Source organism: Magallana gigas, chromosome 10 (assembly GCF_963853765.1).
Source record: "Magallana gigas chromosome 10, xbMagGiga1.1, whole genome shotgun sequence".
Classification (NCBI taxonomy): domain Eukaryota; kingdom Metazoa; phylum Mollusca; class Bivalvia; order Ostreida; family Ostreidae; genus Magallana; species Magallana gigas.
Genome location: NC_088862.1, coordinates 35,494,432 through 35,512,929, shown reverse-complemented (window position 1 = coordinate 35,512,929; position 18,498 = coordinate 35,494,432). Strand labels below are relative to the sequence as shown.

At 31.8% G+C, this 18,498-nt stretch overlaps 1 protein-coding gene and 1 long non-coding RNA gene across 2 annotated transcripts; both read left to right on the top strand.

Annotated features, from left to right (window-relative positions):
- Positions 1-1,989: 1,989 nt before the first annotated feature.
- On the top strand, positions 1,990-4,075 carry LOC117683728 (galanin receptor type 1-like; the record flags this gene model as incomplete). The annotated part of the gene is made up of 3 exons (XM_066072696.1): positions 1,990-2,760; positions 2,864-2,984; positions 3,233-4,075. Coding segments are annotated over 3 exons (1,092 nt in total), but the record flags the coding sequence as incomplete, so codon positions are not given.
- Positions 4,076-14,076: 10,001 nt separating this feature from the next.
- On the top strand, positions 14,077-17,105 carry LOC117684186 (uncharacterized). Its single transcript, XR_010710266.1, has 7 exons — positions 14,077-14,612; positions 14,859-15,003; positions 15,235-15,327; positions 15,699-15,831; positions 16,335-16,395; positions 16,586-16,677; positions 16,945-17,105. It is a non-coding gene; the product is annotated as an uncharacterized lncRNA (long non-coding RNA).
- The last annotated feature ends 1,393 nt before the right edge of the window (positions 17,106-18,498 follow it).

The window sequence follows — 18,498 nt, the reverse complement described above, 5'->3', positions numbered from 1 at the left end:
AATGACAATAACATGATTATTACAAATAAAAATATAAATATTATAAAGAGTACTCCCTCTCTCTCTCTCTCTTTCTCTCTCTCTCTCTTTCTCTCTCTCTCTCTCTCTCTTTCATGAGAGGTTATTGATGTCTGACAAATTATATTTTTCGAGATCCTTTCATGTTTTATTGTCATATAAGTTGCCACCCCCTTTAAAAATGATGTTACATACATGTACACTGTGACATTTCAGAATTCTGATGACTTTAGGCACAATGTCACGAATAATCTTACATTAAAAAAAAGCTTCTGGCGAGTATGTCAGCTCGGGGTTTTTAGTCGATCGTACTTATAAATCTGGTTCTAATGACGAAACAAAATACTTCTCTCTGCAACTTGACAACATTACCTTGTAATACGAATAGATAGTCAGGTATGGACTGATGCGTTTTTTTGTTTATGCCTCTATATATGTCCTAGCACAGTCACACAACTGCAATACAGCTTTATTCAAGTATATGCATACTATTAGGCTTTGTGCTAGTCGTGCAAAAGCTCTCGGTTGGAGAGATTATAACACACCATTCCGTTTGAAAAAAGAATGTAATCCGAATATGCCAATTACTGTTGTCGACCAAGAGTTGTGGCTTTTGTATAAGTACAGCCCTCTTACTTTTCAAGGGTCAGAGACACCAACAACCTTACGTGCTATGAATTCAAAAATAAATGTCAGTGGAACAAAAGTGTTTGGCAAGACAAGCATAAGTGCATTTTGTTTTCATTAAATCACACCTATATAAAATGCAGACGCTGTTTAGGTTTTTATTCAACTAACAGGCCAATCAGCGTTTCATCATCCTGGCGCCCTCATTTACCTATAATGCAGTAAACCACGTTCACATTGGCTAGACCTGCCCTACCAAAGCGTCCAAGATCACCCCAAGCAACCCAATTATTAAGACCTTAGCAGCATTGCTCACTCTCCAGTTAATGTTATAAACTTAAAGCAGTATGAGCTGCAATTTTCATGCTGAAATTTTGTTTACAAGTAAAATGGCAAAAATATCATGGTTTTTAATGTTCTTTTAGCCATCCTTTGATTGGAAAAGCCATACAGAAGCCTTAAATGAAGCAACATTGAATTATTGTCGTCCTGTACAAAAATTGATCTTCTATACATTCCTTAGAAGAAAAATCTATCTTTTGACAAAAGAAAGATGTTTTCTAATCTTATTTATCATAGAATTTTAAGTTACATGCAGACTTATCGTACTAGCAGGTTTTTGCAGCAAAATAAAATTCTGAAAAATTGTCATTGTGTTGTAGTGATTGTGACATAATGTTTAGAATTTCTAATTTCGTTACAATCATGTAGTTACATTGTATGTAACATTGTTTTATATCTATTCTACCATTCGTTTATTAGTTTCTTAAAGTCATCAACACCAGTGATAATAAAGAACTTCCACCGTATATGTGATGTGCTTCATGTTATATTTCATAAAAGGATGCAACAGCAAAGACAGTGACTTTCATACATTATGCTCATAAAAAAGATGAAATCATCATAACGTTGTCGAAAAGCCGCTCATATTTTGAAATAAGAATACATTTGCTGAGAAATCATCAAAATCATTTGCTGTAATCATAAGTTTGACATCCAATATCTTAAAGTTCGGCAGTTAGTCGGTCGTATTATCTGCTACTTTTGATTAATTAGCCCTCAAGACAGAAATGTAAATGGCCTCTTTAATGATAAAACAATAAAAAGAGGAATTCGAAATTACACTAAATTTACAAAAAAGATGCTACATTAGTAAGAACACTTTATATAAACCCTTAAACACAGACAATTCACGATGTAATTAAAAATAACAATACCCTGTGAAAAATGTCACGTAGTTCATCGACGTAATGGCGTCCAATTTAAACATGGGTTTTTCTTGTAGCGCTACTATAAAAACACGACCATTTCTCACCGACATTCACGAGTCTCGTCATAGCATGACTTGCCATCATATTTGTGGCGGATCTAGTTGGCAACACCTTAGTAATAATTGTGATCTTAAAAAATCCGAGCATTCGTGATCGAACCCACACGACTAAATTCTTCCTGCTAAATCTCGCTATCGCAGACCTTTTGGTTGCTTTAGTTATCCCGTTCTCGATTCATTCCGCCTACAAAGAGTGCTGGGATTTGCCCATGTTTCTCTGTAAAATTGACTCGTTCCTAGTAACACTCTCTCTCCTGACGTCTATCCATACCCTTATGTACATCAGCATCCATAAGTTTGTAAGCGTGAGACGGGTAGCCATTAAAAACGAGTTCAACGTCCCAGTGTCACTTAAAACCTCATGTATCATGATTGTTGCTACCTGGATGTACGCTCTAGTTTTCAGCATCATGACCGTTATATCCGATCCTATGTACAAGGAAATGACTCTTCAGTGTGGACCAAGATACCCCGTCGTTGGAGATGAAACCTTTTATCTTCACATTGCCAATCAAATCGGAAACCTGTTTATCCCTCTCGTCATATTAATGTTTTGCTACACCCGGGTATTCATGTACATTATACATCATGCGAATGAACAGCGGCGATTTTCGTCGACTTCAAGTGATGGGGATACATCTCAAAGTGAGAAGGGTGTGACTTTGACAATGGTGATCGTCCTTGCCTGCTTTCTGCTGTCTTGGTTACCTTACATTGTGTATACTAACTATGGAACCATTGTTGAAGGAGAAAAGAAGGACATTCCGTATTACTTAAACCCTTTGGTAAGATATTTAAAATGATGCTACATTATCATACAAGTACTGATAGTTTTACTCATTGGCATTGAATTGGTAATCTTTCTCTTTTCATCTATTCCCCATTCAGGCCTATTGCTTCGGATTCATGAACAGCGCCTGTAACCCGCTGATCTATGCGTGGAGATTTCCAAACTTCAGACAAGGATACAAGGATATTTTCAACAAATCCAAGTACTTTGTCACATTCGGTAAGTCTGCAAACTGTGTATTTACAAAAATAAACCCGACAAAAAACTATTGCGTTTGGTGCAATAGCTTCTAAATATCAAAATTACATGAAATAACAGATGTTTTCGACTTGTATGTATAAAGAGTGTAAAAAGTGTAATGTATGTATATATAATAGTATCATTGGTGAAGTTTGAATGACACTTTATTTCAATTTTCTTGAAGTTGTGAAGGTATATATACATGTACAATATCCTCAATATTATAGCGGATGGAGGTCGAAAAGTCAGGCGCCCAGTCATACCAAGTATGGTCGAAAGCGAGGCTGGCCGTAGGACGTCCGCTCCTCTGGCGTCAATCAGTGATGTTCGAATTTCCTCAGTCAGTGACGTTTGGGTATCCTCAACTGAATCGCCATCTATATCGGAGATTGGAGATATTAAAGCAATAGCATCCCTACCACAGTAGCACTGTCGATGATAATTTTGTCTGCTGTCGAATTGAAACCAAACATTGGTCCACTAGCTGGTCTAAGGTCTCTGCGGGGAACAGATAATATTTCTCCCTTAGTTTATGCTCTGTAAAGGTTTTTATTAGATCAAAGTGTTAAAATTGACGATACTGGTGTTGTATGGGCTTATTTTATATTGTTTAAAATAAAAATACGATATTGTTTTTTAAGAATTATTTTCCATGATAATACAACATAAAGATAGGAATGATGCGAATGCCTTGTCAAGCGGCGCTCTTAAAGCAGATGTTCTCAAATATTCAAGGTCAAAACCGGATTAATTTACTTATTAGCTTTATTTGCATTCTAGAGAAAAACTGTCATTGACTTCTTCTTTAGAACATAACAGACAGATGTATCAAGTATTTTGTTGTTCGTGTATCTTATTGGAAGTAAATGTAATTCCGGTTTCGATAGCCTTAAAGCAAAAGTTGAAGAAATGTGATAGTAAGTTGACCTGCTGTAATGAAATAGGATGTGTTTTAAAGTAAATAAAATGTATAGAAACGTTATAATGTTGCAACAAAGTGATGTCTAAATTAGAATACATTGGCAGGTAATGGTAAATGCACATTATGGTTTATTTAGGTTTCAGATTGTACATTTATCACACACATCTAATAGCCCTGGAAACCGTTTTTTGATCAACATAATTTTTTTTATCAATGAATTAATATTCTTATATTGACGTCACACTTTATCTTTAGGCATATATTAAATAGCCTCTAGCATCATATGTATGATTATTAAGTCATTTGGTGACCACAAATAAAATTGTCCTTTCTTACAGTTCCGCTGGTGTAAGGTAAATATTTGCATGAAGCTTGACATTACATGTAGCTGTGTTAATAAAGAGAGCAATGTGGCAATTAGGGCTAAGGACGATTGATACTGACCGGCTATCGAGGTTGGCTCGTTGGTGCATTGTGTGTGTTTTTATTGCTTTAACTTAACTACACAATATAGTACATTGTATTGTGAATTTCCCTTCAAGTTTAAGCATTATATGGTGAAAAATCTAACCTGATTATATTCATTTTATTTTGTTTTAATAATTGCATTTACATTTTACCGGACACATTGTTTTCCTTTCCTACCTATTGTCTTCAATGCATGGTTTGTCCTGATTCTATCAAATTGTGCTAGTAATGCTGAACATGCTAACACCATTTCAAAGACAAAAAGTTAAATTGCAATTGCAAATGCTGGCCGCTAGGAGAGCAGTTTCCAGAGGTCGTGAGTTCAGACACCGGCTATGGCGGGGGTTCTGTTCCAATTTAGTGAATTCCCATGTTAGTTATGTATTTCTAATCATTTACTATGGTCAGGCATATTTCAATTTAAGAGTTATTAATGAATGTGCTAATTACATATGTAATGTAATAAGAATGCCGAATCCAAAAGTGTTTATTAACTTTTTTTTAAATTAATCATTGGTTATTTCTTTTTACTTGATTTACCGTGTGGTAAAATTTTCAATTCATTAACGAGAAAATAATGAATAAATTCTAATAACATATATTATTAAAATACAAAGTAAAACTTTTGAAAGGATTGTCTTATTCACTTTGTTTACCGTTCTGTAAAATTTACAATTCATTTAATCATAATCAATCAATCAAACGAAGCAATATAATCATATTTTGAAAGAAAATTTTTGAGGTGATGTCTGCAAAATTTAAAAAAAGCAAAAAGGGCATCATACTTCTTAATAGTTTGCAATAAAGGGGCTCTAGAGATTGATTATTGTTGAATGACCTTTCGGGACATTATTATTATTTGTCTTTACTTAGTAAATAAAAAAAACGCACATCCAATTAAAACATTGCTTTTATGTCATGACAAATGCACTTCAGTCAACCAAATGTTATTTGTTGATATAAGATTGTTACACCGATTGACCTAATTCATTCAATTGCTTTTAGACAACTAAAGGGCAGAGCTTTATGATGTAATTGTTACAAATACCATCTACGTTTTGATATAATAAATGAGAGAAAAAGTAAATGAGACAGATAAAAAAGCTCGATTTTGAATTTTTTAATGTATTATAGCTACAGTTCATGCACTTATGCACAGTTAAACGATCTAAGTATAATCACCTTATTTTTGCCCTGTGAAAAAAGGAGAACAGTTAGTAGTTGGACACGTATATATTTGCCCTATATTGCAGTACTCGTGAACTCTGGTCAGATTTTATCAGTGGACGTATTCTAGCATTATTAGGATATAAGGTTATTTCACTTTTAACGTTATCTCATAACTGATTCGCAAGGAAAATAAGACGTTCATATGGAAATGAAATTAATCTCAAATTTGTTGATATGGACGTCATGTTTACTTTGCGTAGCGTCATTAGAAGAGAGGATGCTTGTAAGTGACACTGCCCTTCAGAGTGAAATTCAAGAACTGCGCACAAAAGTGTCAGCGTTGGAGTCTAAGGTCGCTTCTTTGGAATCTAAATCAAGTATGTGTACTTTTATTTTCCATGTATCATGTTATATAATTCTCATTAGTTAACAATACAGGTTGAAATTTGGATACACTCTGCTGAAACCACAATCAATTCAATCGAATTCACAATAAATATTGTGCAAAGTTGAATGAAACCTCACAACTAATTGTTTAAATTTTTCTGTGAATTCATTTCACCATATTTCAGTCAAATGCCCGTTTGTCGTCCATGCTTCTAATCGTTTCAAATTTACTTGTACTACTCTAAATTTTTATTTTATGTTAACTCTTATTAAGATAGTTTTTGTTTCATGATATACATCTGATTTCACTCTAACAGCGTCTTCTCCTGTCGTCTTTATGAGCCAGTTGAGTCAGACTCTCGTAAATCCCGCCAACGGTCATATAGTTGCTTTTGATGACGTCATTACAAATGTCGGTCATGCTTACAGTTCCGTCACAGGTGTATTTCGAGCACCTGTAGACGGCAACTATATGTTCTCCATGATAGGAACAGTGAAGCCTGAACCCGGTGACCACTCGCTTCATCTTCTGCTGAAGAGAAACGGAAACACCATCGGCTACATATTCTTGGATTAGAATCATGATTACTACCTCAAAAGAACTGAGGTCACTATGGTTTCCCTTACATCCGGGGACGAAGTCTTTGTTCAAGTGGACGCTGTTGGTGGAACTCATTCATTAGTAGGATGTTGTTTTCATACACATTTTTCTGGTTTTTTAATCCGATAATAAATTTGTAAAATGGATATATTATAGTTTGTTTTACATTGTTAAATTTAAACCTCTAATCCATGCATGTACAATGCCTCAATGTATTTCGAGTTTTAGTGTCCTAACCATGAAATCAAAGAGGACTATAGTCTTTGAAAATATTGCGCTTTGTTTAGTGAATTAACAGTTAAGCTTTTTGTGTAACTTTATAATGTTCAAATATATTTTTTCTCTTAAATCAAGTGACAATGAGATTAATGTAATAGGTTTCAGTTATAATATTATCAATGTAAAAATCGAGAAGATTTCAAATCCTACCACACCAATTCGTTCAACGCAGCAGTTATTATTCATCGAGTTTTACTTTTGTTACTTTTTATCCACTGGTTCCAAAGTTATATGTATTAATTTTTTAAGACCAAATTACTAGCGCTTCTGTTTACTCTAACGGGAACCAAAATGCACCTAAATTAACTAAACGATAATGACACAATTAATTTAATACAAATTGTTCTTCGTGAAATCGCGTTTGTCATTTAAAAGAAGCAATTCATTAATATGTGTGTATTTGCTGTTGAATTAAGAAAGATAACTCTACTACATTCCGTGTTTTAATATGTGGATTTGTTTTATTTATCAAGCAAGAGTGGTGTTAATACATAAGGTAATATTTTTCATGGACTCAAATAAAAAAAAAAAAAGCAAACAAAAACCAAAAAAAAAAAACCCAACAATTTGCAGAAGAACGTTAAACGCTTTTTTAAAATAGTTTCGGAAAATCAACAACCAAGTTTAAGACGGTTTGATTGTCAAAGCCATTTAAGACTATGCTTGTCTCTTTACGAACGGGAGTTCTGAATAAACCAAAAAAATATAAATGGAATTTAAAGGTAAAATATTTTTGAAATTTGTCTTTACTTAATGAAAGGTAGAATATATAGCCTTCTCGTATCTTGAAATTAAAAGTAGGTGAACAAATGACAATAACAAACCGTAAACCACCTCAAAAGCCATAAAACGGAATATAATTTCAAAGCAGTTAAACACGGATCCCAGATAGATAAAGGTAGGATCAGGTGCCTAGGAGGAGTGAGCATCCACTGCTGACCGGTCACACCCGTCGTGTTCTCATTGTGTCTGATATTTAGCCATATTTGCTATCAATGTGCTATAAGCACATGTATATGCACAGCTGTGACCTAAAACTTGGCTAAGAAAAGTGTTCATTTTGGTAAAAGCAATAACAATGCATGATATTATTTATAATTGTTGTTAACATTCAAATTTGCAAACAATTTTTATTAACAATCGTAAGACTGACCATCAAGAACATGAGCCTACAGTAGTATTTCGTCATAAAGTAAGATAACGATAACAAACATTGGTCAGTCAGGTAAACTATAAATTAAATGAATTAATACACAGAGTTCTAGTTGTTGATACCAATATCACGGTTGCATTGTCTGTACTTGAAATATTTCATGGTACAACACGGAAGATTTTTTTTACATCCTATTTGATTTAATCTAATCAATTTCGGGCGCTTAACTTTTTACGTTTATGGGCATGAATTTTAGTTTTGCGCTTTGTTTTTAAAATTGTATGACATATAAATGTTCTTGACATACTGTACTAGTAAATAAATATGAATCTAATCATTAATATTTACATGTACAAATAAGTTTATGTACATTAAAGAATGATTAGTTATTAAAGAATGATTTAAATATTTCCAAAAGAATTCATAATGAAAACTCTAAACAAATGACACCTCATATTAATCATCCTATTTACCCATCTAGTTTAAATAATCAACACAGTATAGATTACATTTAAATCAAAATATCCATGTACACGTAATATTGATACTATACAAAACAATGGTTTGGTACTTTGATTTAAAACTTGCATTTACGTAAACAAGGAAACTTTGAAATGTTACAACATTCGTCTTTATGATGCGTGCGATGTTCTGAAATGGAAACCGGAAAATATAAACAGAGACACACTTGAAGAACAACTGTCACATTAAATAATAGAGAGTGGGAATCAAGTTTACAAAAAGATTTTATTATATCATTGAATGACATCTGTTAATGAATTGGTGTTTTGCTAATCATTTTCCACATCGACATTGGCACCATACGTCATATTATGTGGGAAAATATCAACACAATCTATAAAGTTAGAAAAACCTTAACTGAGTTCAAACCGCTTTGACACTTTGATAAGAAATGAATATTAAAGAGAGAATGGAGGTCGATTAATGAGCAATTTAAGATATACATGTACCGTAAAATATATGCACATACCAACATAACGCATTTATAATTCATTGTTCTCTATAATCCTTAAAAAACGTCACAATATATCACCGACACCAAGTTTTCATACATTGAAATGGCTTTGACAGATTACATGTGTGCATAATTTTTTTACATCAATTTCTTTTCAGCAATTTTTTTGTAAAAAAAAAAATTAACAAAACGTTAATCATGTGAACAAAAAATGCATTTCCGAGTATTCAAGTTAATGTTAAGTGTTTCTCAATTAAAATTTAGAAATTTCAAAATCACCACCGTCATACTGATTTAAATTTAAAGAGCATTTTACAAAAAAAGGGAGATAACTGTTGGTTACTATCAATATTTGGTGGAAAGATTAAAAATTAGGTGGATTATGGCGCCTAGACCTTGTACAGCACCAACCAAATGACACGAAAATGACACGAATTGTTTTCACTCCTTAAATATTTGTAGAGTCCATCTCGGAAGCATGCATAATTTAAAACTATTTAATGAATTTTACAACAATTCTTTTCAATTTCAGAATAAGATATGTTGACGTCAAGGCAACTGTTTGACAAAAATATACGACACGTTAGATACAATGAATTTAATCTGTCAATAGAAAAAGTTTTTTTTTAAATTCAATATTTATATTAAAACAGCATTTCAAAACATTTTTGTTTTTCTTTGTCAACATTAATAAAAAATACTCATTTTAACAACATAAAGGCTTAAGCATTTATACCGTGAATCATGGAACGTTACTACACATTTGTTGGCTGATTTTAAATTTGATTGTTAAATAATGATTTGAAAAAAAAATATGGACGACAAACATAAAATTGCTATCAAAGGTAGATTTGTTTTAGTATCTGTTTATCAGAAAAGAGCATATCTGTATTGTGTTTTCTTTGGTATGAAGTGTTGAAGAACTAGTTCAAGGTTGTTGTGTGAAAAAGTGGTTCAAAAAAGAAATAAGCTTATTTATCTGACGATGCTATGACTCACTCTTGCAATCTATCATACATGTTAGTATGTCAGAGTTAAAGAAGTATATCTTGTTTAAAGGATATACCTTAATTTATTTAAAAGCATAAAAAAAAGTTTCAGTTTCGGTTTTTATTTACATGTTCGTGATAAAATGCATAGCGATACGATAGGACTGGTAAGGGCACTTTTATACGTTGTAAATCCTGCATATACGATAGATAAGAATGCTAATAAGGATTCCTACGCACTCATGTCTTTTATACGACCCTTGTTATTCTTTTTTGTATAGTAAAACTTTCCGAGATATAAAACCAGTGCATCTCGCCTGCACTTCAAATTGGCTAGTAAAACGTTCTTAGAGGATACTACATATGAATTACTGCATCCCGTTATCCCAAGCAACCTTTCTCATAAATAACTGGCGGAATTTTTCGTCTTAATGCGGGAGCTATAACACGCTTTAAGTTTTGTACAACACAGGAAAAATGTCCACATTTGTAAAATATGTGTAAATATACAAACACATATACACACAAAGCGAGCCATATCACTTTGATTCGTAGCAAATTATATTATCAAAACCTTTAAAACTTAAGTATTCATATCGCGTTAAAAACTTCTGCAAGGTTGATTTAACCTGATATATACTTATTCATTACATATCTTTTTTGTAGGTAAGAGCGGGCACGGATGATCTATGTTCGCTATGATACAGGTTGTTATATGATTGATTTGAGTATTTCAAATCTCGAATCTTGTTGTTCGTGTCTCGTATTTTAAAGCAGATTCTAAATTGAGCCGTTTGGGTTTCGTAATATGCTATGTTCTAGTAATCATATAAATGCCAGTCGCGATAAGCATTCATGTCCTCTCTCTCTCTCTCTCTCTCTCTCTCTCTCTCTCTCTCTCTCTCTCTCTCTCTCTCTCCGTTATATGATCCTTTGCATAAAATGAATTATGTTATAGTCACTCGCAAACTGCATTCTTTAGATAATCGTATTTATTTTATATGAATTAGTGCAATAAAGAAAAAAACCGTCATGTCATCGAATTCCTAAACAGTTCACTGTATGGTAAAGATAAGACAATTAACAAGGATAAAACTAAATAAGGTGAGAAATACGGCTGAAAATAAAACCTAATTAAGCAAAATAGCGTATTTTCCCCATTAACGAAGGTTATATTTTTTTTTATTAGGGTTTGGGAACTCAGTTAAATTTTATAATCAAAATCGTCCTATTTTTTGGATAAAAATCTTCTTATAATGATAGTTCATACTCCTTGATTCATTGTAATTAATATGCAGTGATTTTGATATATAGTTTGCATATCAATGTTTCTTATTTCCAAAATGAAATATCTGAATTACATATCATTTTATTCACACAGTTTTTGCCCCGTTAAGAAAATGTTATGGTATTGATTTTCCCCAATCATTATATGAACTTAATCACCTTATTTTATATTACGGTCATTTTTTGTTTTGAGTTAAGAGGGCAGTAGTTTGATCATTTTTTAAAAAAAATTGTTCATGTTGAAATCGTGACTAATCAAACACTCGCGGCCTTATAATGTTGTTAAACATTATCGTGTCATTTTTAATGCAGATATATTTTATTTAAAGAAAAAGCATTCATGGGGCTCCTAAACATATTTGTCTAGCTTCCAGAATGTTCCCGTCGTTAGGAAATATCGAGGGAGGCTATTGAAAGTCTAATCGGAAGGACCAATGTAGATTTTGTCCTACTAAAAAAAATAGGGCAACAATGTAGTGTCAATTTTAATCTCATATGTATGGCAAAAAATAAGAAATAAATCTTCAATATATAACCGAACTTTAAAATCAAAGTTGTATTTGTTATCATTTGTTTCATGTTAAAATATAGCAAAGTTTGTATCCCTTTTATGTGAAATACATTGTATGTTAGTGACAAACTTTTTTCATTTGCAATTTATTTTATTAAAGTATGAGTTAGAATACAGACTAATTTATATGACTATACTAAATTTACATAATTCCTTTTAGTTACCAAAGATTGTTTATATTATTGACTTAAAAGTTAAATAAAAATACATATATTAAATTCTAGTTACAATTAACATGTTACAATCTGTAAGGAGAGATAGAGTATGCAGGTAATTTTTGTTACGAGACTAATTTAATCAGCAAGGTATGTCATTGGAAAGAAAGCAACACTTTAGTAAATAAGAAATGGATGCTTTAAGGTTCACTACTAGTGTTTAACTTTTGCGTTTTCATGGACATTTTATATACACCTTAAAGCTGACATGAATTCATAAAAGCATTTGGTCGCCATATTAATTTCGAACGCTCCTCTACTGCCACTGGGGTATATATACCCGTTCAGAAAGTTACGGTCGGTTGCTTTCCGATCGAGGCATTCAGGTTGCACGGACTTCTAAATGCATGAATTACACATTGAAGTAAAATCTTTGTAGCAAAGAACAAAGAAAACAACAATCAAGGAAATACAAAAAATATTTATTCTGTGAATGTATTTGCCAGATATCTTTATCATTTTGCACAGACAGTGCTGATTTACTTCGCATTCACATCGAACATGTGTTTCGTTCATACAGAGTGAATAACGTCTGCGTCTTTTTGAAAACCCCGGCGACACTACATCCAACACAGTAGTTAATAATAGTCAATCCAAGAAAGTAACAATCTAACATTGATTCCATCCGTTCCTACAAAAACGTTCCGTTTCTAAAACCCATGCGATCATTAACATTGCTCGATCTGCCACATTGCGTTGTTTGCGCATGTGCAATATTATAACATACACAGGAAAACAGTCCACCATTTTCGAGGAATTTTATGAGTATCTGCGCCTGGATTCCGGTCTGTCTTGTTTCGTCGTTTATTGGATATATCTTGCCAGTGCAGTGGTTGTCATTTTTTTCTCTTCAAAACGCATTTCTACACGTCTTTTCGTCCAAGGTAACGTGTTCGGGTATATGAGATACCTGAATGCGGTGAAGCATGAACAATGCTCTCAGCCTTATATAGGGGGTGTTAAGCGATGAGCTAAAAGGGAAATAATGCGCATTTATGAATTCATGTCAGCTTTAAGGACTTTCCCTTTAAACCCACTTAGATTTTCTAATTTAGCAGCAGGATTATACCAACCCCTTCCATTTTTGCATAATTCATTGTTATAGTTTGCAAATAACATATATAAAAACATTCTAAATTTAATCTTCCCCTATCTTTTACAAAAATAATTGAAAATTCGATGATTTTATGAAATGTTTTACCGAAAACATCGGCCATTCGATAATTGTACACAATCAAGTGCAAAACCTACCCTTTCACCCGCACCACAAACACACACACTTACACTTAGTAGTAAGTAGGATTTTGAATATTTTGCAAATTTAATGTGTTTACGAGCTTTCTGAATAAAACTTTAAAATCACTTACATGTACACAGGAAAAATGTCCACATGTGTAAAATATGTGTATAATTTTACACATGTTTTGCACATATAATGCATGTGTACAACACATGTTTTAAAATTTATATGTTGAACACATATATTATACACGTGTGTAACATATATATTTTACATATGTTTAACACATATATAAAATAATATATGTTCAAAACATGTTTCAAAGAACATAAACACGAAAAAAAAAATGTTGAATTTATTATTTATTTTCATGACTTTCACCTATATTTATGCATTTATTAGTAAATATTTGTAAGAATAAAATTTATCTAACAAACTTTTGCAGAGTAACTTACAGAATATTTATTAGTTAACCAATTCCGGATTAAAATCTCGATTGGCTTTAATTTTGTCGTTTGCAATCATACGTCATTTTTTACGTCACGGAAGCAGAAGATGTTGATCAATCATTTACAGATATTCGATTTGAGGCCTAAGGTAAGGTTTGTCAATCATTCTTATTCATTTATTTGTATTGTAAAATTATACAAATATTGCTGGTAGCAACCTAGTCATTTTACAACACGTCAAGTAGCTTGTGTTCTTCGGGAAAATTCGGGTTCAAAACAAGAAACATGTATTGTCATCGATCGATGCTTATCCAATCTACTTAGGTGAAATTGATGAAAGTTTTTAGAAGAACTATAAGGCAAATACGGTGATTTAATGTATATAATACACATAAAGGTATATACTACATCTGCTATATGTAGGTAAACGGTAGGTCTGTCGGTAAACGTTTTCCACAAAGCTACAATTAAGCAGTTGTAGCTGAAAAAAGCAGATTTATAGACAGAACAATGCTTGAAAATTAAGCGAACATTAAATATATGTTTATCAAATGTATTTTTATTTAGATCAGACACATTTCAATCTTGAAAAGTGAAAGTAGAATAAACTAGAGTAAAGCTCGTTGCAAAGTAACGCGTAGCATAAAACTTAAAAGCAGCAAGTCGAAAGTTTTATATAATTTTGTTGTTGTTGTTGTTGTTGTTGATATATCAAAACTGAAAATTAAATTGATTGTTTAAAATGTTATTTATTATGCAACAACTTGCTAAAATATTCAGTCGGTTACTTAAGTGAGTATGCTAATCAACACACTTTATTTTTAGACAGGTCACAGAAGACATAAATAAACTAACGCAGTGGATAGCAGGGATATGTCTCTTTAAACTGTTTATGCAGTTGTAAGTATTATAAGTAAAATTCAGTTTTTTATCTTCAAAACTGATGCTTGACTTTCTTTTGAAAGTATTCATGATTTAAATTTTGTAAAAGAAAATCAATGAAATTTTCATATTAATTCTAAATGTCATGTTTTAAGTGTTTTTTTTTATTATTAAACATGCAATAATATACCTGCAATGTACTATGATATGCAACTTATTTTGATATATACAACTATTGTGTGTAAATTTCTTTTTTTTTGGTAGAAGATGGCTATAGTACAAAGGCTACCAATATCGGTCGGTCAGGAACTCCGAAGACATAGGGTAATGAATTTTTCAAGATCCAGACATTCTTCTTGATTTCATAGACAGTTCTACACTGCAGCTGGTATAAAAGTGACAAATCATGGTAATTAAATCTAAACACGTAGAGTTCTGACTGTATTGTTAATATTAAGAATTTCTGTATAGTGTACTGTAATTTTTAAGAGTTGAAAATCTAACTTTTACAAATATTTCAGGTTTAATTATAAAAATATTATCATAATATGTCTGTTTTTCTCCTCAAAATTAAATATTTATTTTATGCTGATTTAAAAACCTCTGATGATTGTATTAAGTTGGTATAACTATATTTTAGAAAGAACCCAGTCCACACATGAATTGCTAAGGTCAATGCACTGAAAAGAAGGAAGTTGAAGTTAGATCGACATAGAGATGGCTAGTTTTTTTGGTTAGTTTGTCAGTTCTGTTGCAAAAATATGTGCATGCAGTATCAGAATTCTGTTAAAGCTGCTTGGTATCCACTGATGGCTGCATGTTTGTATTATTAGTTACTTAATTATCTCAGACTTCTTAAAATTGCTGTTAGTTTTTAGCAATCAAAAGCACTTGTAACAATTAATTATTATATAACATGTACATGTACTTGCAAAACAGCAATATAATTCTGAAAATCTGGATATTTCAGTTTTTATAGTTTTAGTAATGGTAATTCTAGGATGTACAACAATGACTTTTCTTACATGTGTATACAGTGACTGATTTAAACAAATATTTGTTTTTTAGTTTTAATATTGAAAGTCTGATGTTTATTTTTCTTAGCTGTTCCGCTCTACAATGGACTAATTTGAGACCCTCTCCCCCTGGATGGCTGTGCAATTATTTGTACAGCCAATTCACTCCACCAGGAAAGAGTCCTGTGGACATGAGGAGAAAGAAGATGACAGTAGCACTTGTAAGTCTGACTTTGTAATATCATTTGTATGATATACTTATATATTGATAAAAATCAACAATACTATTAAGGCATCTTAAAAGTGTCAGATCTAATGTATATCCCGTGGAATCATTAAAATTCATGGTGGCGCAATTTTCGAGGAATTCGTGGGTAGCCCTCTCCCACTAATTTAAATCCTCAACGAAAACAATTTTAGAAACAGTTATCTTTGTTACTGAAACAGTAGGCTACGCATCCACGAAATTACATCCCCACAAAGAGCAAAAAAGTCATAATCCACAAAAATTGCCCCCCACGAATTTAAATGATTCCACAGTATACTACATGTATTGGCTAACAACTCAAACAATTGAACTTAACATGCAACCAGTCCCTTCTTTGGACATAATTATGTACAAATAAAGTACATCATGTACATGTGTATAAATATATATAACTATTTATTGAATGATACTTTATAAAAGAATTTTGATTATTTTTTCTTCATTTCTTTAATTCAGAGGTTATTCTTAACAACGAAAAAGTTTACCGAATGATAGAAGTTCCGGCCAGAGTTTAAAGGTGAGAATTATAATTATATTATATACATGATTGTATAGTAATAACTACATGTATGTAAGTTCTGTTAGAGAAATACATATATTTAAATTAAAATGAAAATTTGATTCTCACATGACAATTTAATTTATATCTTCAATCTATGAAATATACCATGACTATATATTAACTTGAGATTTTTTTCTGTCACCAGAGTTCTATGTATCAATAAAAAAAGACAACAGACGAAACATCTGGGAGCTTCTGCAGGAAAAAGAAGAAAGAAGAATTAAAGGTTACCAAGCGGTAAGTTAAAAAATTGTTGTGATTTCACTCTTTTACAATATTAATACATATTCTGACCTAGATTACCAGGTACTTATCTAATATATTTCTGTATGAATTTTAGTATTGAATCTTTATAATGTAATATCATTGGATAGTGTAACAAGTGTACATGTATACTGTAAAACAGAGACATGGCAAACAATAACTAATGGTGTAGTACATTAAAAATGAAATAGAAACAATACATAATTATGTATGATTGTGTCATTTTTCTTTTTTTTACAGGAACAAGGAAGAGAGAAATGAATTGTTACATGGCAATGAAGAATAAACTCCTGAGAACAAATTAATGAAGTTTTTGTTATTATTTTTTTATATGCCTGGTGTGCATCTGCAATAATATACTGATGATCTATACATTGATATCAAGGAATAGTTTGCAATATGAAGCACACTGTACGTAATATATTTTAAATGAAAGCTTAAGTAAAGATGTACCATTATTATTGACAATTGCTAACAAAAAATTATATATAAATTTCATATATAAAATGCAACACATATATTACACATATAGAATATGTGTTTTACACATATAAAATATGCTATGTTTAATTTCACACATGTTTGACACATATTAAACACATGTTAAACATGTGTGGAATTAAACACTTTATATATGTGTGCTCTTTTTATGTGTTTTACACGTGTAAAATATATATGTAAAATATATGTTAAACACATGTTGCACACATGTGGACATTTTTCCTGTGTAAACTTGATTTTTTTTTTCTCGCAAACCCTTGTTCGGAAATGTCAAGGCATGACATTGAAAAAAGAAAAAAAAAGAAATAAACCCTGCGTAAAAAAAAACAGTTGGGTGTTTCATGGAAACAGGTTATCTTATCGTACCACATCTATCATAATATTGTCAGGGTCAGAGAAACAAAGATGTCTTGTTGATAGGGGTATACTTTGGAGTTTGAAGGAATATAAATCAATAATTAAAGTTGCAGTTTCTTTCTTTTAACATTTACGTGACCAAATGCACACCGACGACATAGGTCTGGTAAGAACACTTGTTTTTTAAAGACCGTTGTAAATCCTGCATACACGATAGATAAGAGCGATATTAGGATACGTAAGCAGGCTTATCTTTTATACGACCGCTGTAAATCCGTTGTAAATCCCTTTTGTGTGATAAATCTTTATAAGAAAGAAAACCAGTGCATCTCTCCGGCACTCCACGCTGACAAGTAAGGCGTTCTTAAAGGTTATTGCATAGGAATGACTGTATCCTAATATTACAAGCAGTTTCTTAAATAAATATCTAGTGGATTTTTTCCTTTTCATACGGGAGATATAAAACGACTGAGGTTTTGTACAAGAGTTTTAACTTGTTAGAAAACAATTTCAATATATATTTATTTTATTGATACTTAAATAAAGTAGCTAAGTACAAGCAGGTGTGTTTCTACAAAAATTAGAAAACGAAACGTTCATACTTTAACAAACTAACAATTATTGGTGTGTTTTTATTAAAACCTTTTATCAGTGTAGTTCTTACTTGGGTCATGAGTCTAAGTTTATTCACTGTAATGTTGTTATATTGTCAATAAATTGAAAAGTAAAGCTTTAAATGAGAGCTTTAAGTTTTAACTGCATTACAATATGCACATACATGTACTTCATACATCTATCAATATGACACCCTGCATCTTAGTATATTTTCATTTTAAACAGTGACTTATAAACAATGTACCATACTATCTTAGATATTGTCACAAATCACAAAGTTGTCGAGTTTGTCTATACAAGGCGACTCATATGTTACATTTT